The 20,722-nt window shown below is 31.1% G+C and overlaps 1 protein-coding gene across 1 annotated transcript; it reads right to left on the reverse strand.

The window, feature by feature from the left end:
- Positions 1-696: 696 nt before the first annotated feature.
- LOC105328256 (uncharacterized) lies at positions 697-13,352 on the reverse strand. Its single transcript, XM_034477371.2, has 5 exons — positions 12,956-13,352; positions 12,379-12,475; positions 8,839-8,994; positions 7,923-8,064; positions 697-1,162 (listed from the first exon to the last, which is right to left on the reverse strand). The coding sequence occupies exons 1-5, from the start codon at positions 13,247-13,249 to the stop codon at positions 991-993; spliced, it is 861 nt and encodes a 286-aa protein (XP_034333262.2). The 5' UTR covers positions 13,250-13,352; the 3' UTR covers positions 697-990.
- Positions 13,353-20,722: the final 7,370 nt, after the last annotated feature.

Genomic DNA, 20,722 nt, shown 5'->3' on the forward strand with positions numbered 1-20,722 from the left:
CAAAAACAATAATCTAAGTATATGTTTGAAAACATTTCCCGAGTACCATGAGATTTAGTGCAAAGTAATTCTCAATTAGTCTTTGTTAGTTATAATTTGTTCATGATTATATTATTTAATTTAAAAAGGACAATTGTCTCCACAACCTATTCTGGTATTGTTGAGTGTTAATGCATTCCATATGACAAACTTCTCCAAAACAGTTAACTGAAGTGGGTTGTATTCAAATCCTAAGTACAATACCTTTTTTTCAGATTTGGTCATTTTCAAGTTCACATTGTTTGGACCAGAATATATAAGATATGGAAGAATCGTTCAAATATTAGCATGATGTTCGAGAAAAGTTTTGCTTCTTATAATCATTAGGAATTCATTTGGAATCAGCAATATTTCATTGTTTGTGGTGTGAAACATGTACTTAGATTATTTTTGCGTCGAATCATCACAAAATCAAAACCTGTCAAAAAATATAAACATATTTAGTTAAAATATTTCTTTGGGCCTTTTCAGTTTGCATTATGATATAAAATAAACCAATGTGAATACAAAACACAATGCCATTTCAACTTACAGAGAAGAAAGGTTTCATTTTGTAAGAGTGAGTTTTTAATGTATGAGATTTGATGAGAAACTTAAATTTTACCTGTATTTTCACATTTATACTAAATACATAGAAATAACAACATTAAGTAAGCATCTATGAAAGTTATTTATTAAAGAATTTGCCCGCCAGTAAATTTAAGATCTACATAATACAATCCACGAAGAGAAATAGTCGCACCACTCGAGAGTTCGAAATTATATTTGTCATTAACGACACTGTTTACAAGCATAAGTTTAGGAAATAAATGCAATTGCAAAAAAGGTTCGTTGTAAGTTCAATCGACATCGTTGCCCCCTTAAAACAACGTTGTTTGCAATATCAGTATTTATTTGCAACGAGCAAAGAATTACGCTAAAGGTGAAAATTGTTTGACTAATTTCGTCAAACTAATGTTCGCAAATTACACCAACATCTTCGTAATGGCCGCAGTTTTGTGAATTAAAGTCAACATAATCACACTCCAGTATTGATATCTCGCTGGACAAACAAGCCACATTATCCATCAATATTTGCCCGCTTCCATTCCCAAATGCAGCACTTGGAAGTACCTGCAATGCACTGATAGGAAAATATTTGTCAATGTATTTTTGTGTTATGCTTGCACGATATACATTTAGAAATGATAATTTTCTTAGGGTTTTTTTCAAACGGTTTTTCTTTTTTGCATTGAAAGTTATTCACAAATTCATATTTATGTATCATTATTAGCATTTGACTATCAATTATCAGTTACACTCTGTAGCTATCTATCAACAAGGGTTGGAGCACTATTATATCTAGCACTGGCTTTAGACATTTCTTTCACACAAAAATATAACATCACACAAAAAAGACGCCATTTGGAGAACAAATGTGAGCGAAAACAAAGGTAAACTAAAACATATAAGGATAATTGCTCTATAAATTCATCACATGCTATTTCTTCGATGGACACGTTAATTCGTTGATCTCATTAAAAACGAAATATATTTTATGATGCTAAAGGACTAGGAATGAAACCATAGTACAAATTAACAATAGCGAAGTGAAAGTATGTAATTTGGATATCAGCGCGTAAAATGTTCAATTTTGTAGAAAGTTTTGTAGTTTAGAGAAGAAATTGAAACTGTGTCTTTGTTATTTTAAACAAGAGGCCAATGGGCCACATCGCTCACCTGAAGAACAATAGGTATGATAAAATCAGCTTAATGGAGTCATAATACAAACAATCTGGACAATGTACAATAATACATGTAGATCCTGTATAAATAAAATCCATTCCCCCCCCCCCCTGGATATTCTTATGTTTATAATCATTAGTCTCTTTTCTAACAGGATGATTTTATCGTCATATCATTGTTGAGTATTGCAGTTCTCAAAAAGATCCTTAAGAGTCAAAATCAGCAAGCATCGAGCATTTTGTGAAAAATATGGAAAGTGACATAAAAACAATAATGATAAAAACACATATAAAGATAATCAGAATGAAGATTGTATTAAAAATATTTGGGTAAATTTTTTTTATTCGTGCTGTTACTATGGAAACCACGTGCTTTTAGACTTACTGATTTGTACTTCATTTTAACATGAAAATTTTTGTACATACAAATACAATATTCTGTTAAATCATTTCTAAACACTATCAATAATTTTTTATACTACAAAACACTTTGCTGTAATTTAACCATCATTAAGAATTTACATTTACTTCATCCTTTGATATTTATACCCGTTTTATCTTGTTAATTTTGCATGCAAACACCAGTCAATTCAGTGCACTTTTATAAAATTCTACAACCATATCAAGGTTAACTAACACTACATATTTATATTATGACATTTGTTCTAGAAGAATCAATTAAAAAAATTTTAGGCAAGTCACCCGTTTATAAATAAATACTGATTTTATACACCTGGAAACGTGCAAGTTTTACTCTAATTACCTCCCTTTGATATGACTCTCTTACGAAAGGAGGTAAAAGCGGTATTTTGTTTACATTGTTTACATCCAATATTTATACGGAGCTGAAGTGAGACGACTATGGATTTTAGTTTCTGGATTATAGAAGTGTTTATTTAGTTCATTATCATGGTAAGTGACAACTTTTACTGGTTTTTTATTTTCTACGAGCAAACATTTCTTTAACGGGAGAAATAGTTGATGCTGTAGATCTTCGTGAAAATTCGGATTAGCATGTCAATGCACACAACATTATAAATAAAAGTTTAAACATGACAAAGAAAATGTATATGTGATTGTTTATTGTACATAGTGTTTGTGCATCAAGGACAATAACAAACTTTTAATGAAAAATGTATTAACATACATGTATAGACCCTATATGGTAGCTACATGTATACAAATCCATGTTTAAATGTATCTTGTGTGAATAATTGATCAGTCTACTTATTATTCTATATGTTGTTATTTAATGTTGTATTCTCATAAAACCAACTATTTGTACCATATTGCTAGAAAAAGTCAAGATTTTACACATATATTAAATGACTTATAACAGTAAAATATTTTACTGTATGAGTTTTCAAGACAGTTTAATTAAATAGGGGATGGAAAGGTGTATTAGTTATAACGGGTTCTTTGTTTTATTACAGATAACTTATTGAGTTGTAAACAGAAAATGTGTCACATGCAAGCCAAATTAATCAACTTAAATGAGGATGGACACTAAAATCAACCATGTCTACACACAAATTAAAATGTCCATACCAGACAGATCAGAGACAATGCTTGAAATATTTAAATTTTGCAAAAGAAGAAGGTGAAAGTGCACTTGAAAAACACCCCAGACCAACAAATACTATAGTTGACAAGGGATGATTTTCTTTAGCAGAATTTCTTTCATCCTTGAAGATAAACAGCTATGTTAGCCACTTTGTTCCACAGAAAAGAAGAGCTGGCTTTCAACTAAAACTGAAAATCTTATCAAATAGAATTCAAAATTATATATAATTATATATAGGGATATTTGGGTTAAATACAATGGTACAAACAAGTATATTCTGAACTATTTCAAAGCAAATGTGTGCCTGACTTATACTCTGTCTATTTTTGAAAATAAGATGTGTTCATATGTCAATGCTGATGCATAATGATTTATTACCACTTGATCATTTGAGTTGCTGAATTATTTTCAGTGAAAATTATTACAGTTAATGATGGTAAAAATTAAAGTTGATATTCATAAGATTGTTTTATTTGTGTTTAGTTTACATTGTTAAATAAAGAATAAAATCCATGTTAGATAGAGCATTCAGCAAGTTCTGCAGTAAAAGCAGTAATACAGGTTTATGTCAAGCTATTTGAACCGCCCTGATCACATTGACAAAACCAAGACTAAAAAGGAAATAAATTCATGCATAAGAATATAAACCAACAATTCATATATTGATATTCAGGCTACTGTACTATCTATATCAGCTGACTGTCAAAATATTTCTCTGAATTTTTGCAGACCAATTCAATTTTATGTAAAATAATTGATAATTTGATTTTGAAGAAAAAATATTTCCCCATCTTAATGACAAAAAGTTTAATTACTGATCGAGTAGGGAGATGGACAGAAAAGAACACTTTTTAAATGTGGCTTAGTTGTAGATCAATTCTCAAAGTAAGCATATACATATATTGTTGAGAAAATTTTTCTTATGTGAAATTCCTGCATGCATGGGTGCTGGGAGGGTGCGGATATGACCAATTTAACTGAAATAATTATTGTCATTTATTTGTTATAGTTACATCCAAAAACGATTCGGGCTGATATCAGTGAAAGAAAGAAACTATTGGTGACTGTGTTCAACTATAAAATAATATATGATAATCAAATGAACATCTAAATTGGATATTTCGCCTTCTGAGGAATAAGTTACCTCCTTGATTTCTTTTTCTGACCTTCACTTTTTAAATAACATCTCTGCACATACTTTTTCATGCAGCGATGTTTTTTTCTTAAATATACATATTGAAAAATGAATTATGCTGGACTTCCACCCACCCACCCACCCCCCCCCCCCAATAATCTTATTGGTGTTTGATTTTATCAGAACAACTTGAAATCTCTTAGACATGTTAGAGTAGACTGGAGATTCAGTATTACATATAAAGATGAAGAGCATATCTTTCTTCTAAGCTGAGGTCATTTTAGATAATTACGCGCCCTTCAGAGAGCTTTATAGGTGATAGACTTTTAGTGTAAACTGCTTCAAATACAAAGAAAAAACCTCGAATATTTTAAGCCATTTTTGTAAGAATTTTACATTTAAAGCCCTCTTTCTAAACATTTATATATATGATATCTTATTTATGAAATGGAAAACAAAAATATCCAGAAAACTGCATTGAAATCATAAGAAATCTAAACATTTAGAAAGCTTTTATTCCAAATCACACTTATTATTAAAAGTTGGCTAATTTTAAGTACAAAAAGGTCAGGAAAGATGCAACTTAAACAAAATATATATTATATATATATATATATATATATATATATATATATATATATATATATATATATATATATATATATATATATATATATATATATATATATTTATTTTATATATTCATTCTGACCATCATTATAGTACTTATATAATGAAAAACAATATTGGTATATGATGTTACTGTTCACATTTTTTGTCAAGAATATCTAAGTCATATTTCATTATGTTGAGAATTGCACTTTAAGTACAAAAAGGTCAAATCAAATGAACTCAGATGGTAAAACCTGACCTCCTTCCCTTGTTTTTCTTGGTACATCATTAAATATTTTAAATGATTGTTTTGTATGCAGATTTTCACTAAATCTATGATTCAACCACATTGAGGAGTAAAATACCTCATTTATAAATGAAATAAGTATTTTACCTTATATTTGCCCTTACGTCCGTGTGTACATGTTTTCTAATTTTAGATGAAAATGATTGATCTTTAAAATGTCATTTTTAAAAAAAACTTTATAAAATAGAAAATTTGACTTATTGTGCATCTTAAACAAGGGAATATTTTAAAAATAAGGTACAATATGATCTATTCAATTTAATAATACTTGGTTTTTATGTTACCTTTACCCCTTTGTAATAGCTTAAAATGCAAATTTGATATACTTTTAAACCTTGTACAACTTTTCCCCCTCAAAGTTGCCTATGGATTTTATTTTGCATATATATAGTACAGATGATCACTAACAGAAATACATAATTCATTTTTCCAGGAGTGGTTGTAGATTTTGCATATAAAGTGATAAAGATGTGCAATTTTTGAAAATTGATAAGTGTCTAAATGCATGTTCTCTTCCTGTTGTCATGGCAACAATTACAATGAAATATTTTAAAATTTTATTTTTTCCTAAAAATGGGAAAACTCAATCTTATGATAAATACAAAAAGCAAAATACTATATAATATCATGTAAAGGAATAATTTACGTAGATGTTTAGCTAAAATCATTGTTATATTTTCAAAGATTTGTGCACCCGTAACTAAGGAAATAAATTTCCTTGGATACCAGTCCCATAGAATGACAAAAATCATTGTTTATCAGGGATTTTGTGTGAAGTAGATTAAAATCAATAATATACAAGCAGCTTCTTAAAAAATAATTTTTCCACTTTCCATGGAATGCTTGATGCTTGTTGATTTTTACTCTTAACAATTGTTTATATATGGGATATAAAGCTACATCAAACTCAGAACCTTCTTGTGAGGCCGAAGAATTGTATTGGAGCCAAAGTCTTAACAATTATAAAGAATCATCTGGCTGATTAATTTCTGAGAAGAAGATTTACTCTATATATTCCTATGTAAAACTTCGACCCCTAATTGTTACCCCAGCCTACCCCCGGGGGTCATGAATTTCACAACTTAGAATCTACACTACCTGAGGATGCTTCCACACAAGTTTCAGCTTTCCTGGCTGATTAGTTTTTGAGAAGAAGATTTTTAAAAATTTACTCTATATATTCCTATGTAAAACTTTGACCCCAAATTGTGGCCCCACCCTACCCTCGGGGGTCATGAATTTCACAACTTAGAATCTACACTACCTGAATATGCTTCCACACAAGTTTCAGCTTTACTGGCTGATTAGTTTCTGAGAAGAAGATTTTTAAAGATTTACTCTATATATTCCTATATAAAACATTGACCCCCCATTGTGGCTCCACCCTGCCCCTGGGGGTCATGAATTTCACAACTTTGAATTTACACATTCTGAGGATGCTTCCATACAAGTTTCAGCTTTCATGGCTGATTAGTTTCTGAGAAGAAGATTTTTAAAAATTTACTCTATATATTCTTATGTAAAACTTTGACCCCTAATTGTGGCCCCACCCTACCCTCGGGGGTCATGATTTTCACAACTTTGAATTTACACATTCTGAGGATGCTTCCACACAAGTTTTAGCTCTCCTGGCTGATTAGTTTCTAAGAAGAAGATTTTTAAAGATTTACTCTATATATTCCTATGTAAAACTTTGACCCCCCCCCTTGTGACCCCACCCTACCCCCAGAGGGCATGAATTTCACAACTTAGAATCTACACTACCCGAGGGTGCTTCCACACAAGTTTCAGCTTTCCTTGCTTTCTGGTTCTTGAGAAGAAGATTTTTGAAAATATCTTGAAATTTTTCATTAATTTCTAATTATCTCCCCTTGAAAACATGTGTGGCCCTTAATTTTCACGACTTTGAATCCTCTTTGCCTAAGGATGATTTGTGCCAAGTTTGGTTGAAATTGGCCCAGTAGTTCTTGAGAAGATGTTGAAAATGTGAAAAGTTTACGGACAGACGGACAGACGGACAGACAGACAGACGGACGGACGGACGACAGACAAAATGTGATCAGAATAGCTCACTTGAGCTTTCAGCTCAGGTGAGCTAAAAACTGAATTTCATGCCATATATGTGTACTTTTATTTGATATACAGGTATAGGATAGAAAATTTTAATGTCATGCTTTCAAAAAATAAAAATCAATTGTACGTGATAGCACAATGCCCTTAGGCAAATGTGGCTATAGATAAAAATGCTCATTTTGCTTACGTTAATTAGGAATTTTAACAGATTTTTGCAAAAAATCACAGCTTCGATTTTTTTTTATTTGATGTAGTTACTTAAAATATTGATTTATTCATTTATTTATTGTGTTGTTTTAATCGTTCAAAAGATATATCAGTTATTTGTAGCTGTTGTCATTTGAAAAACTTGCTTTGCAAACAAACACTGTTTTAAAAAAGAAAGTGCAGTTTGGTAAATATTGTGAATCGATCAGGACATTAACAAAACCACGCATTCAAGACAAATAAACGCTAAAGAACACGTACCCGGGGTATCCCAAACTCGAACAAACGACATTGGCATCCGCCATTTCAAACTCATCATCACAAACAGTTCCCCAGAATCCATTTAGGTATACTTCAACTCGTCCCTCGAAGGATACATTGGAACCAACTAGCCTGGTGGTTTCTAAAGGATTATGATTAGCATCATCTTTAAATTAACATCTTGGAATTCTTAGGTCAAGTGCAATTCAGCAGTAGGTTGTATTCGTCTAAACAGATTTGTTGACAGAAGACAAACAAATAGTTAAAGTCAATTGCTGGTTTCTAAAGGATTATGATCAGCATTATCTTTAAATGCTTATATCTTAGAACATCTTGGGATTCTTAGGTAAAGTGTATTTCAGCAGTAGTTTGTATTCATCTAAACAGTTTTTATGTCAGAAGAAAAACAAAAAGTTTAAAGTCAATAGCAATACAATTTAATTCCTTTGCGAAGGTTATTAAAAATTAGTTGCTATCGATTTAATCTCCTGTCCCTTGAGCTCAATTTCAATGCTAAAAACATTTTCAAATAAACGCTTACTTTTGCAAATAAACGCGACAATTCTCGCGAACAATCGCCATACCTTCGCTAATCAACGCAAAATGTTTGCGAATAAACGTGTAACTATCGCGGAAAATGTCGTGTTATATCGCAAAACTTTTGCATTCCGTATATAATACGGTAAAACAATAACTGCTTTTCAATATCTTAGGGGGGGGGGGAGGGGGGTTATTTGATATGGAAAAAACACAAACTATAAAATCGCTGGTTTAATTCACTATACAGTGTATCTTTTTGAACAGTCTATAAAAATTTAAATAATTAAATTATTGGATTTTTTATCATACATTTTCCTCAATAGTAATTTTGTACATATGTAATTTGTTCATTAGCAAAAGATTAATTTTTGCTTACGCCATTCGCATTGGTAATCAAGAGATGTCCATTTCCCGCCAGGAGGGCAACACGTGGTTTGGATAAAACCATTACATCTGTAGGTAACTATATCTGGAGAGTAAGTTCGCTGGACAATTTTTCCGTTTGGTATACCTGGCGCTGATTGGGAACAATCTTTATGGATATAAAATAATGCGAAATATTAATCATTTTTGAGCTGCTAGCCAAGGGTTTCTGATCTGTACCGCTCCTCACGAACTACTGGAATACCGTGCTATTAAAAGTCATGAGGGTTTGGTTTTTTTCGTCACGTTATTTCCCAGCCAATTTATAAGTCGACAAATTGAAAGTAAAATTTTATGCCAAATGTGTTCAATAAATGGGAATAATGCGAATGTTCCTTACAGATCAAATCTATTCAAAGACTATGAGCAGCAAATCCTTAATGTATGAGTGCATGTCCCTAGTGATACACAATCACATGCACTTGTAATTGCGCCATTGCCTTCTACAGTATCATAAAGACGCAAACAGAAGGATCGACTGGGGGAAAATGGATTAGAGCGATTGTAAATAAACAGTACGAAACATTATCGATTGAATTAAATATGTTTTGCATTTTTAATTGCTCGAACAGTTTCAATCAAAAATATCCAGACTTTTAATAGCGCGATAAGCAAGGGGTTTGTGAGGAAGGGGGAGATCAGAAATCTTTAGCTAAGGACGATATGATGAACTCACTCTTCTAAGCAGTGTGCGGACAGCATGCTAATCTTCCGGTCTTGTATGAAAGCAAATAAAAAAACAAGTATTCCTTTTAAAGGAATAATCGGCAATAATGATATATTGATAGCTAGAAGCAATCAACATTATCAGTTTGATGTAAAATAATTTAAAAAGTACTGTATTTTTCATCTTCGCTAGCCAAGGGTGTTCGGTCCACTTTGCTCCCCATAAATGGGGAGCAAAGTGGACCGAAAACCCTTGGCTAGCGAAGATGTGTATTTTTACAAAATATATAGAATATTTTGAATCTGTACACCATATTTTCATCATTATAAACCGTCAACAAATTTAATTTTGCAATAAATTTGGGAAAAGCCGTTTGTAAACTTGTCTAGTTTTATATTTTTAACGTAATTATTAAACGTTAATGTATCTTCAGAATACCAGGTAGGGCTCTTCAAAGAGTATTAACACGTATACAAAGAAAGAGTTGTATTAAAATAATTTAATGCGACTGAAAAACATTTAATGCCATCATAACTTGCTATTGAGGTCGCATTATAACGTAACCTTGTTTACAAATCAAGCCGTCTTCCTAGCTGATTTTTTGCAACATCAATAGGTCGAGGTCAGTTCATGGAGCATCTTCTTATGATTGAGGTCATCGTCAACTGCATTACTGAATGAATCTTTTGATCGAAATTCTTACGCGTGAGACAAAATGTGCATTCCTGAATTAAGAGGTCAAACTGTATTTTATGTATGTTTGCATCTCTTAAGGTAAATGAATTGAAATAAAACTGAGTAAAATGTTATATTATAAACACTAAACCAATTTCAAGTTTTTATAAGAACTACTTATGCAAGCGGAATGTGTGCGCTAGTGGAAGCATTTGCCGGATGCCTCATATGGACACAACAGTGATCGGCCGAAGCCGATCACAAAAAGAAACACTTGCTTAATATGAACACTGTCACACGCGACACGGTCTTTGAGATAGAGAGATAAAATACAGTTCAATTCAATATTAATTCTAACAGAAATAAAACATTACACAGTCCATAGAAATATATCTTTTGTATATACATTTCTTTACAGTTTTATCAATATACATGTATAACGTCAATGTCATTTAAAATTTATTGATAGCAAAATTAAATTTCACTCATGATCTAACAATCATTTAATATTTATTCGTTTGATGAGATATCGGCGCTTCTGATTGGTCGAAAAATTTCTTTGATACCTGCATCAATAAAATTTTCGCCGGATCTACTTTTCTCAACTGTTCTGATCTAACACTATTTATAGAACGGGAATTTCCAAAATAAACACTGTCAACAAAGTGTAAAGTTGTGTCTGTTTTATTGTCAGCAAACAAAATACAACTTTATAAACATAAAAACTTGAAAGTCTAACCTTCAAAAATAAACAAAACACAATATCTTATTCACGAAATAGAAAATTAAGCGTCTTCTCACGATTTCGTCTGCTTGAACAGATCAATCAACATTACTGCGAGGCTGGCTGTTCCTTTTCCAGAATAATCATAACGAACATATAGGCCCATACACTTTCACGGAAACACTGCTGTTCAAACTTGGTAACGATGATTTTTAAACTGACACAGTACCCTACATGATCGGTCATCAGAAATTCAGAATAAGCATCGTTTTGAGTACAATGCATCAACTCCTTCGGCGCATTCCAAGCGGCAGATACTATAGTATACCATTTAAGTACATTACTGGCTATATAGTTACCACAATGTTTACAAAAACCGCTTATACATACTATTCTTTGTCGACATATCAACTATTTTCGTCCACGATCGCCTCTCCTTGGATGGTTACGTCCAGTTGCATTTTCCATCGATCTCACATGAAAACTAGTGTTATTACGAATTTTTCTGCACAATGAATAATATCACAAGCAATCGCGTGTATTTTCCTTTCGTTTTCAATTCAACCGGTTCAGATTTTAACTCACTATTTGTATTTAATCCATTAAATTCAGTTCAATAGCTCTGCATCAGCTGAAGGCGCATCCATTTTGAATATTGTTGCTGTTGTTATTTTGTATTCATACGCGCCGCTTCATTGACATTATTTACATTTTTGATCAATGACACTTCACATTTTTTGATTTGAAAATGTTTTATTAAATGATAAGAAATGAAGATAATAATTTTTCTATTGATCGACGTATCAAAGAAAAAATTGACCGGAAAACTTTTTCATCAATGCGCTACGCGCATTGATGAAGTTTTCCGGTCAATTTTTTCTTTGATACGTCGATCAATAGAAAAATTATTATCTTCATTTCTTAAATCAAAAGGTACGTTTGTAAAATCTTTCAAACTGTGATGCATGTGTATTCCTGATCGTATATGTGTACCTTTGCATTTTTCGTTTTAAGATCCTCTTCCTTTTTAAACTGTCGCTAATTGTTCACTGTAATTGTGAATGATAAATTGGAATAACTTCGTTTTATTCCTTTTATTTATTATATACCTTTGCACATTTTGTTTTAAGATCCACTTCCTTGAAGAATAAAAAATTGGACTGACTTCATTTTATTTATTTTTTTAACAATATTTATTTTATTATGCATGTATTTCTAGATTCTGTACACGTATTATATTTAGCGTTTACAATACTGGGAGAGAAATGATCTTGCAACGAATTAGCTCGGAATTTTATATCTGGATTTCTTTATTTGTTTATTTACATGTATTTATTTTCATGTTTGACATTTAGCAGAGTACTAGATTATGCGAAAGCCAACATCACTAAATAGAAACACAGCGAAATGTAAAACGTTTACAGTACCTGTTTCAATGCAAACTTTCTTATTCCCGGGCATTGTTATACATGTGGAGATATTGTTGCAAATCTCTTCTCCGCAAAGGTTACTGTGGTCTGTCCTCTATAAAAGAATTAAACATACTGTTCTAGCCCGTATATATTAAGGATTTTTTTTTTCAAAGCGCCTTACAAAATCCCAATTATCTAGAAAGAGCATCTATCGAAAATCTGTTATTGTGTTCATGACGAAATATATTTAAACAACACATTACAAAATCTGAAAATCTTTTTATGGATATATGTGTCCATGTAGCGTAGTGGACAATGCACTCGCTTTTCACCGCTGAGAACCGAGTTCGATCCCCATGATCGACGGTGGTTGTATGTGATAGGGTATGGTGGTCGCCCGCTTGGACACGTGGGTTCTCTCTGGGTACTCCGGCTGTAGAACTTGTTTATCAAACGATGTAAAATAAAGTTCAGGTATTTTTTTTTTTGATATGTGATATTGCTCTTGGTTCACAGTTTTATTAAAGAGATATTTTAACATAAAAAGAACAATTTTTAAGCAAACTACAGTAATAGTATTCATTCTACTTACGACAATTTCGGTATAAAAGTAGTTTCCGTCATCCACTAGATCATTTGTGTCATTTTTCTTCCGATCATTGAGCTCACACTCCAACAAAACACGATTAAAGTTAATGGACAGGCAATAGGACATCGCCTCACATTTTCTGAGACACATTTGGAAACCAATGTTCTTTTCAATTCTTGGCCAGCTGATGGGCAACCTTTTTCCCATAACCTTATTTAGGACACCTGTAGAGTTGTTCATTTCGGAAATCACACCACCCAGTGCTGTTAGATGACAAAAAACTAAAACACCTAACATCTTGGTGGTTACAAAACTCAGTTCTATTTCATACTTTGGATGGAATGCGACTGAAATAGATGGTAGTCAATATTTGATTCATTTGCAATAAAAGCGCATCGATGTTCGATGCATTAGTCTTGCGCATCGCGTGTTTTACCTTTTCAATGCGAAAAAAATTACACGTTTCCGCATTAGTTATCAATAAGATTTGATCACTGTAATTTGCATACCAGCCATCTTATTTTTCTACAAAGTTCAAAAATCTTCCATGTTCATTGATCCAAGATAATGACATTTACTCAACAAATTAATTATTCAAATTAATTAAAAAAACACCCATATATTGCCTTCCTAAACATCATATGCATATTGCATAAATTTTCCAAAAATACCATACTAGTATTGTATATAACATGCTTTTTCATAATGTTTGTTCGTCAGTTTATAAACGCCATTTATTGGTCAGTCATTCCCTTAAAATTGAACATTCTCCCTTTTCTTCAAAGAGTTGATATTCACCAAATAAAAAACGATTCTTAAACAATTGAAAGGACGACTAACGGCTAATTGGTGCAGCTCATGTGATATTTTACTATACAACGTTCAATCAACATTTGAAATGTGGTTCTTAATGCGTAAATTATTAAACTAAATGATCTTATCGACATGGTTTTTTTATTGCGAATTTGCTATTCCGGATAGGTAAAAATCTCATCGGTTTTCATATCAGTGTCTAATTGAGCTAAACTAGGTTAAAGCAATTACCTTTCATATTTGAGAGTCTTTACAATTTTGACTGAACCGTGTACGATTGTTTTTCAAACTGCGTAATTATCGACTAAAACACTATTTGAAAAGATCAAAGTTGGTTGACTTGGTTCAAAATTTAACGCATTTTGGGAAAAAAGCTCGTTGACACAAAGAGCGTTATCCACTGGCCTATGTAAAAAAGTATATATATATATATATATAATCTGTCTTTCATATAAATACATCAGAGTTGTATATGTGTATATAGCTGTCCTTGAATTTAAAAAATAAACAAATCACAAGTACGATGTGGTTTTCACAAATAAATCATTTTTTATGTCAATGACTGTTGTAAATCTAGTTATATAAAGATATTTGACAAAATCAGATTAAATCTAAGAGTAACTACAAAATATTCAGAGATAAGATAAAATAGTGCTTCATAATTTGGATAAAATTGTCTAAATGACGAATTTGGTAACATCATAGCACCGTTCCGATAAAAAAAAAAGTACAATAAAATACTAATTTTTATTTTCTTATCAAAATCATTGTTTTATTCTCTTATTTATTTTTTTTTTCCAATTGCCTATACAATTTTTTTCTACATTAACTTTTGATATGTGAATGTGGACGTTAGGCCGATATATGAAAGAATACAAGCTTATTGCAATCTATATGTAATTAAGAAATAAAGTACGAGTTTTCGTGAATGTTGCAGAATAACCTCCGAGGTCGAGAAATGTTGCTTTGAAATATAAAAGCCGAGGCGTTAGCCGAGGCTTTTATATTTCAAACAACATTTCGAGTACATACCGAGTATTCACGAAAACATGAACTTTATTTCTATTCTGCTAACAGCCCAGTATTTCTACAGATCGTTTCTCCTAAAGAGAGATGATCTAGGTCATTTTGACAGCTGTTCCGTGTAACCCCAACGGTTTATTTAGTAATGTTTACATGTGTATCGAACAAAGGAATCACTTGCAGACGACAGAATTTTTCTTTGGATTTTTAATACTCTTCACTTATTTATAAAATATCTTTGAATTATATTCCTAATATGAAATGAAATTGATATGGTTTTAAAACTTTGTACGGTTTGAAGTTGTACTTTCATGATCAGTGCGAGACAAATAGGTATTTCTGATCTGAAAATTTACTGATGACGTTCGTGGTATATTGGAGAATAATGTCTGCGGCATCTCTTTGATCTTGGCAGTAGAATGGTAAATAAATTGCATTATGTATTAGATCGTGATAAAGTTTATTCTTGGTTATAAAAACACAAACAAATTAGGTTAAAATATGGAAATAAACCTTTAATATACAATTAGATTTGAAAATTTAAATTCTAGTTTAAAAATGATAGATTAACAATTTATAATAAAAGCACTTTGTCTGTTGCAGTTTATAACGAAACATCTTGCTAAAAAGATATAGACGCTTAGAATCAATAGTGGGGACTATTTATGTTAAGTCGCATAACTTATTTTTATCATTATCGCCTTTCTGTTGATGTTATAAATCTTGCACAATCACTACATAACATTAATTTTTATATATTTTGTTTAAAAACATCAGTCGTTTTAACAACAATTTTTAAACCAAAACGTTAGTTTCACAGGATGAATGAACATCTTTAAGTCCTCCTTAAAGATAGCTTAAAGGTGTTTAAAGGTAGCTTAAAGACGATCTTTAAGCCACCTATAAGCTACCTTTAAGCTATATGTATTGCTTAAAGGTGGCTTAAAGAAAGCGTAAAGATGGCTTAAAGGCAGCTTAAAGACTATCTTTAAGCCACCTTTAAGCCACCTTTAAGGACAACTTATAGGTCCTTAATGTCCAAACTTCTTTAAGCCACCTTTAAGCCACCTTTAAGCCATTAAAAAAAAATTAATTCAATATTGTGCTTAATTTCCAACAAAATGTATTAACTTTATGAAAGAAAAGGTGTTAAAACGGTTTTTGTTCTAGAAAGAAAAATGAAAAAAAAAACACAAAAAAAACCGGCCACGGCGAGAATTGAACCCGGGACCCTTAGTTTACTAGCATCACCACACATTTTTTTTTTTTTTTTTTTTTATCTTTTATTGATCAATCATACAAATTGCACATCAACAATCATCATAATGAGTATCACAGCATTATATATAGTTTGACAGTTTACAATAAAAATTCGTTAAAAAATGAACAATAATACTCCTTCTGTTTCTTTCAGCAGTGGATTTTTTTCAAAAACTTTTTAAAGAATACTTTTCTGTTGTTGTTCACAATACACATATAATGATAATTGTAATAGATATAATGTCTTAGCAAATATTTGCAAAAACTTGTCAAATGCACAGTTTTGTTATTTTGCAACATAAGCTGTCTCCTTCTATAAATTGTGAATCTACATAAGGACATAAAAAAATTAACAAAAAAAGTGTTAACATTTTTCATAACATTGGGAAAAGCTGTGATGAATATCTCATCGATATCTAAGACATTGTATACACTATTTTCACAATCTTTCAATAATGACTCTAAATGGTATATCATAAAATTACTTTTAAAATCTTGTATTTCTTTGCATTTTACAAACATATGAAGTAAATCTTCACTTTCTGATAAACACAGTGGACATCTGTTGGAATCCGATTTACCAATTTTGTACAATTTCTCATACGTAAAAATTGCATTATGATAAACTTTAAAATCAAGCTCCACAACATCAGGAGGCTTTCCACTTTCTTTAAGTACAATCCATCTATTATCGAGCATCTTTGTATCGTGTGTTCTAAGTTTTTCTAACCAATATTCATTTGACTTTGGAGGATTAAACAATTTTTGAATCAACAATCTATACAAGACTTTTACAGTGCATGAAGGAAAAACATAATTAGTATTTTCAACACAAAGTAAAAAAGTAGGTAACCATACTTCTTTCCTATAATCATTGTTTTGAACAACACTTTTCCATTCTTCTGGAATAATAGAAAATAATGTTTTGTAATCTTCTTTGATATGTTTTGCATTAATTTCAGAATCACATTCATGTATCATTTCTACAATAAAAGATGCAGGTAAAAATCCAGGTATCACTTCATAAGAAATGTCTCTGATATGTGTGATCCCCGCTTTTATAAAATGTTTCCATAACAATGTCTTGTTTTGATTGACAATTTTTGGATTAAAAAACAAACAGTAATTAAACACATCATTTAAACGTTCATTGTATTCAATATTGTCCTTCACAGCATACCAAGCACTAAACATTTCTTTATAAAAACAAGGTAAACATTGTAAATCTTTTTTGTTCAACTGTAGAAGAAACATTTCCACCCCTCCTTTCAAGTCACAAATTCTTGATATAAAATAACTAAAAGTGTATTTCCATACAAGCTCTTTTCTTGTGCAAAAATATTTTGCTAAAAATTTTAATCGAAAAGAAAGATAGATATCATCCATTTTTAAACCACCATTTTCTTTTTCTCCGACAATTGTCTTATATGACACTAAGTGTGTACCATAATTCCATAAAAAATTAATACATTCCTTCTGAATTGTATTTCTAGCCCAAAATGGAAATTACAAATTACAGACAATGAATACCATAGTTTAGACATAAGTAATGTATTTATTACACTAACTCTTCCATGTATTGTCAACAATCTTTGTCTCCACAGATTAAGAACTTGTTTGATATTTTGAACTTTGCTTCTCCAATTCAAATTTTCACATTCTAAAAGGTTTTTACCAAAATAAACTCCAAGAATTTTCATGACATTTGTTTCTGTAATATTGATAAGTTGTTTATCATCTGATAACAATTGCCCTGTTCCAATACACATAACTTCAGATTTTTGTGCATTAATTTTGGCACCAGATGCTTTTCCATATAATTCAAAAACATTCAATATTTGAAAAATAGACTTTTTATCAGACACTGTTATCGTTGTATCATCTGCATGCTGAAAAACTAATGCAGTTTTATCACACATAGGAATATCTATTCCTTTAATACATTGGTTACATTTAATTGCACAATTTAAAGGTTCTGAACATAACACATACAACAATGCAGATATTGGACAACCTTGTCTAACAGAGTTTCTAATTGGAAAATATTTTGTTAAATGTCCATTGCTTTTTACACTGCTATAAATATCTGTATAAAATATTTTTACCCATTTTCTAAAATAATCTCCAAAACCATATGCTTGTAACACATCTAGTAAATATTCATGACTTACTCTATCAAACGCTTTCTCTTGATCAATTTTTACAATATAACCTTCTACTTGATCCATTTCAACCATTTCTATTATATCTCTAATACTTACTAACGTATCAGCTATATCTTTTCCAATAATACAACATGTTTGATCATTAGAAATTACATTAGGTAACACATGTTTGAGTCTATTTGACATTATTCTTGCTATTATTTTGTAATCAACATTTAAAAGACTAATTGGTCGCCAGTTTTTTAACAATCTCTTATCACCTTTTTTCTTTTATAATAATGTAATGACACCCATCTTCATAGAATGTGACAGTGTTTCTTGATTTTCAATTTCTAAAAATAGTCTATACAATATGTTTTTTTAAATGGGGTAAAAATTTTCTATAAAATTCAATAGTCAACCCATCAGGACCAGGACTTTTATTGCTGGCCATTTCTTTCACAGCTTGTTGTATTTCATTAACATCAATACATTTATCACATGATGCGGCATCATTGTCATCAATCTTTGTATTAATTAATGATAACAACCGGGTTTTACTATCATAATCAATTGTTACACATGAATATAATTTAGAATAAAAGTCATACTGCAGATTTAATATAGAATCTGCATTTTCTGTAACTTCACCATTCTCATCCACCAACTCTTTTATGGTATTTGATTCTTGTCTACTCTTTTCTAAATTCAAAAAATATTTCGTACACTTATCCGATTCATTAGCCCATTGTGCTTTAGATCTTAGTATAGCTCCTCTACATTTTTCATTTTCAAATTCACTAAGATCTGTTTTAAGCTTTTCAAAATTTTCAATGTTTATATTTTCACCATCAGCTATTCTTTCTGACAATCTTTGTAAACTGTTTTGAATTCTATAATATTCTTTATTTTTTTCTCTTGCTCTATTCTGACTATAATTTCGTGAACATTTTTTGATTTTATACTTTAAATTATCCCACCACACCAAAATTGATTGCTCAAATAATATACATTGTTTTTCATTTTCAATGAGTTCTTGAACTTTGTTTACGTAATATTCATCATGTAAAAGTAAATTGTTATGTATCCAAACACCTGGACCTCTTTCAGACACATCTGTATCAAAATTCATAACAACCATAGAGTGATCACTCATTGTTGTTTCTACATAAAAAATATTTCTAACATAGGCACATAAAATTTTTGTGATCAAGAAAAAATCAATTCTACTTTGTACAATCATATCTCCTCTTACAACTTTTCTTGAAAAAACTTTTTTCTTTTCATTTCTTTGTCTCCAAACATCAACCACATTATGTTCAATCATCATATCTATCAACGCTTTGTAACTATGATCATACTTATGTACAGTTTTTCCATATCTATCTATGTCTGCGAGAGTATTGTTAAAATCTCCCATAATAATTAAACTTGTAGAACGTGGCATTATTTCAATAATATTTTTAAAAAACAATGCTCTTTCTTTTACATCATTTGGTGCATATACATTTATAATGTCATATTTGGTGTCATTTTCTTTGTATGTTATATGTAAATATCTACCATCAAACCCATTTATATTTTCAACTTTTGTTTTGATGCTATTCTTCACTAAAAATGCTACACCTTTAGATGACACACTTGTGCTATCATAATATATATCACCGTTCCATAGATGTTTATAATTTTCAATAAAATTGTCTTTCCAGTGGGTTTCCTGTAAAGCTACAATGTCCTATTTTCTATCTTCAAATAAATGAAATACCATTTTCATTTTATTAACATTGCACAAACCGTTACAATTCCACGATGTTATAAAAACCATTGTGAAAATAAGGTAAGTACTTAGTATTCCTTTCATTTTATTTGTTCTTCTTTGCTTTGCCTTTGTTTTTCTCTTTACCTTTTCTCTTCTTTGTGTTTTTAACGGTAACTTCCGTGTCGAGGTCTGATTCCACGGTTGATGATTCTTTTTCACTTTCGCGTATTTCGGAATCTATAACATCAGGTGGTATTTTCTCGGATTGTGTTTCCTTCGTTTTATCATTATCACTTTTTCCGTTTTGTTCACTAGTTTCGGTCTCCTCCGTGTCTTTTCCCTCTATATCTTGTTCTTTTGTGTCCGATTTTTCTTGGTCACCGATCTCTTGATCACCGGTTTCCTGGTCCCTTTTGGTGCCTCCTCGTCACCGACACTGTGTACATCCATGTCATCCTCGTTATTCACCTCATGGTCCCATTCATCGATTTCGCCTTCGTCTCCGTGTTCACTCACCCTGCACGAACATCTGTGTTCCCATTCCTCACACTGTTTACATCTGGTAGATTTACATGCCCTTGCATAGTGTCCTTGTTCTTTGCACTTAAAGCATCGGAATTCTGGACATGCCCTAAAAAGGTGTTCACTAGAGTAACACAGCGAACACACTTTTAATTGTCCGTTGTGAATACATCGGTAGTAATCTTTTTGAAACTTTAATGTGTAAAGAAACGAGGTCATATGTTCTGGTAGTCTGCCTTTTGCATATCG

The sequence above is a fragment of the Magallana gigas genome, chromosome 9 (genome assembly GCF_963853765.1).
Source record: "Magallana gigas chromosome 9, xbMagGiga1.1, whole genome shotgun sequence".
Taxonomy (NCBI): Eukaryota; Metazoa; Mollusca; class Bivalvia; order Ostreida; family Ostreidae; genus Magallana; species Magallana gigas.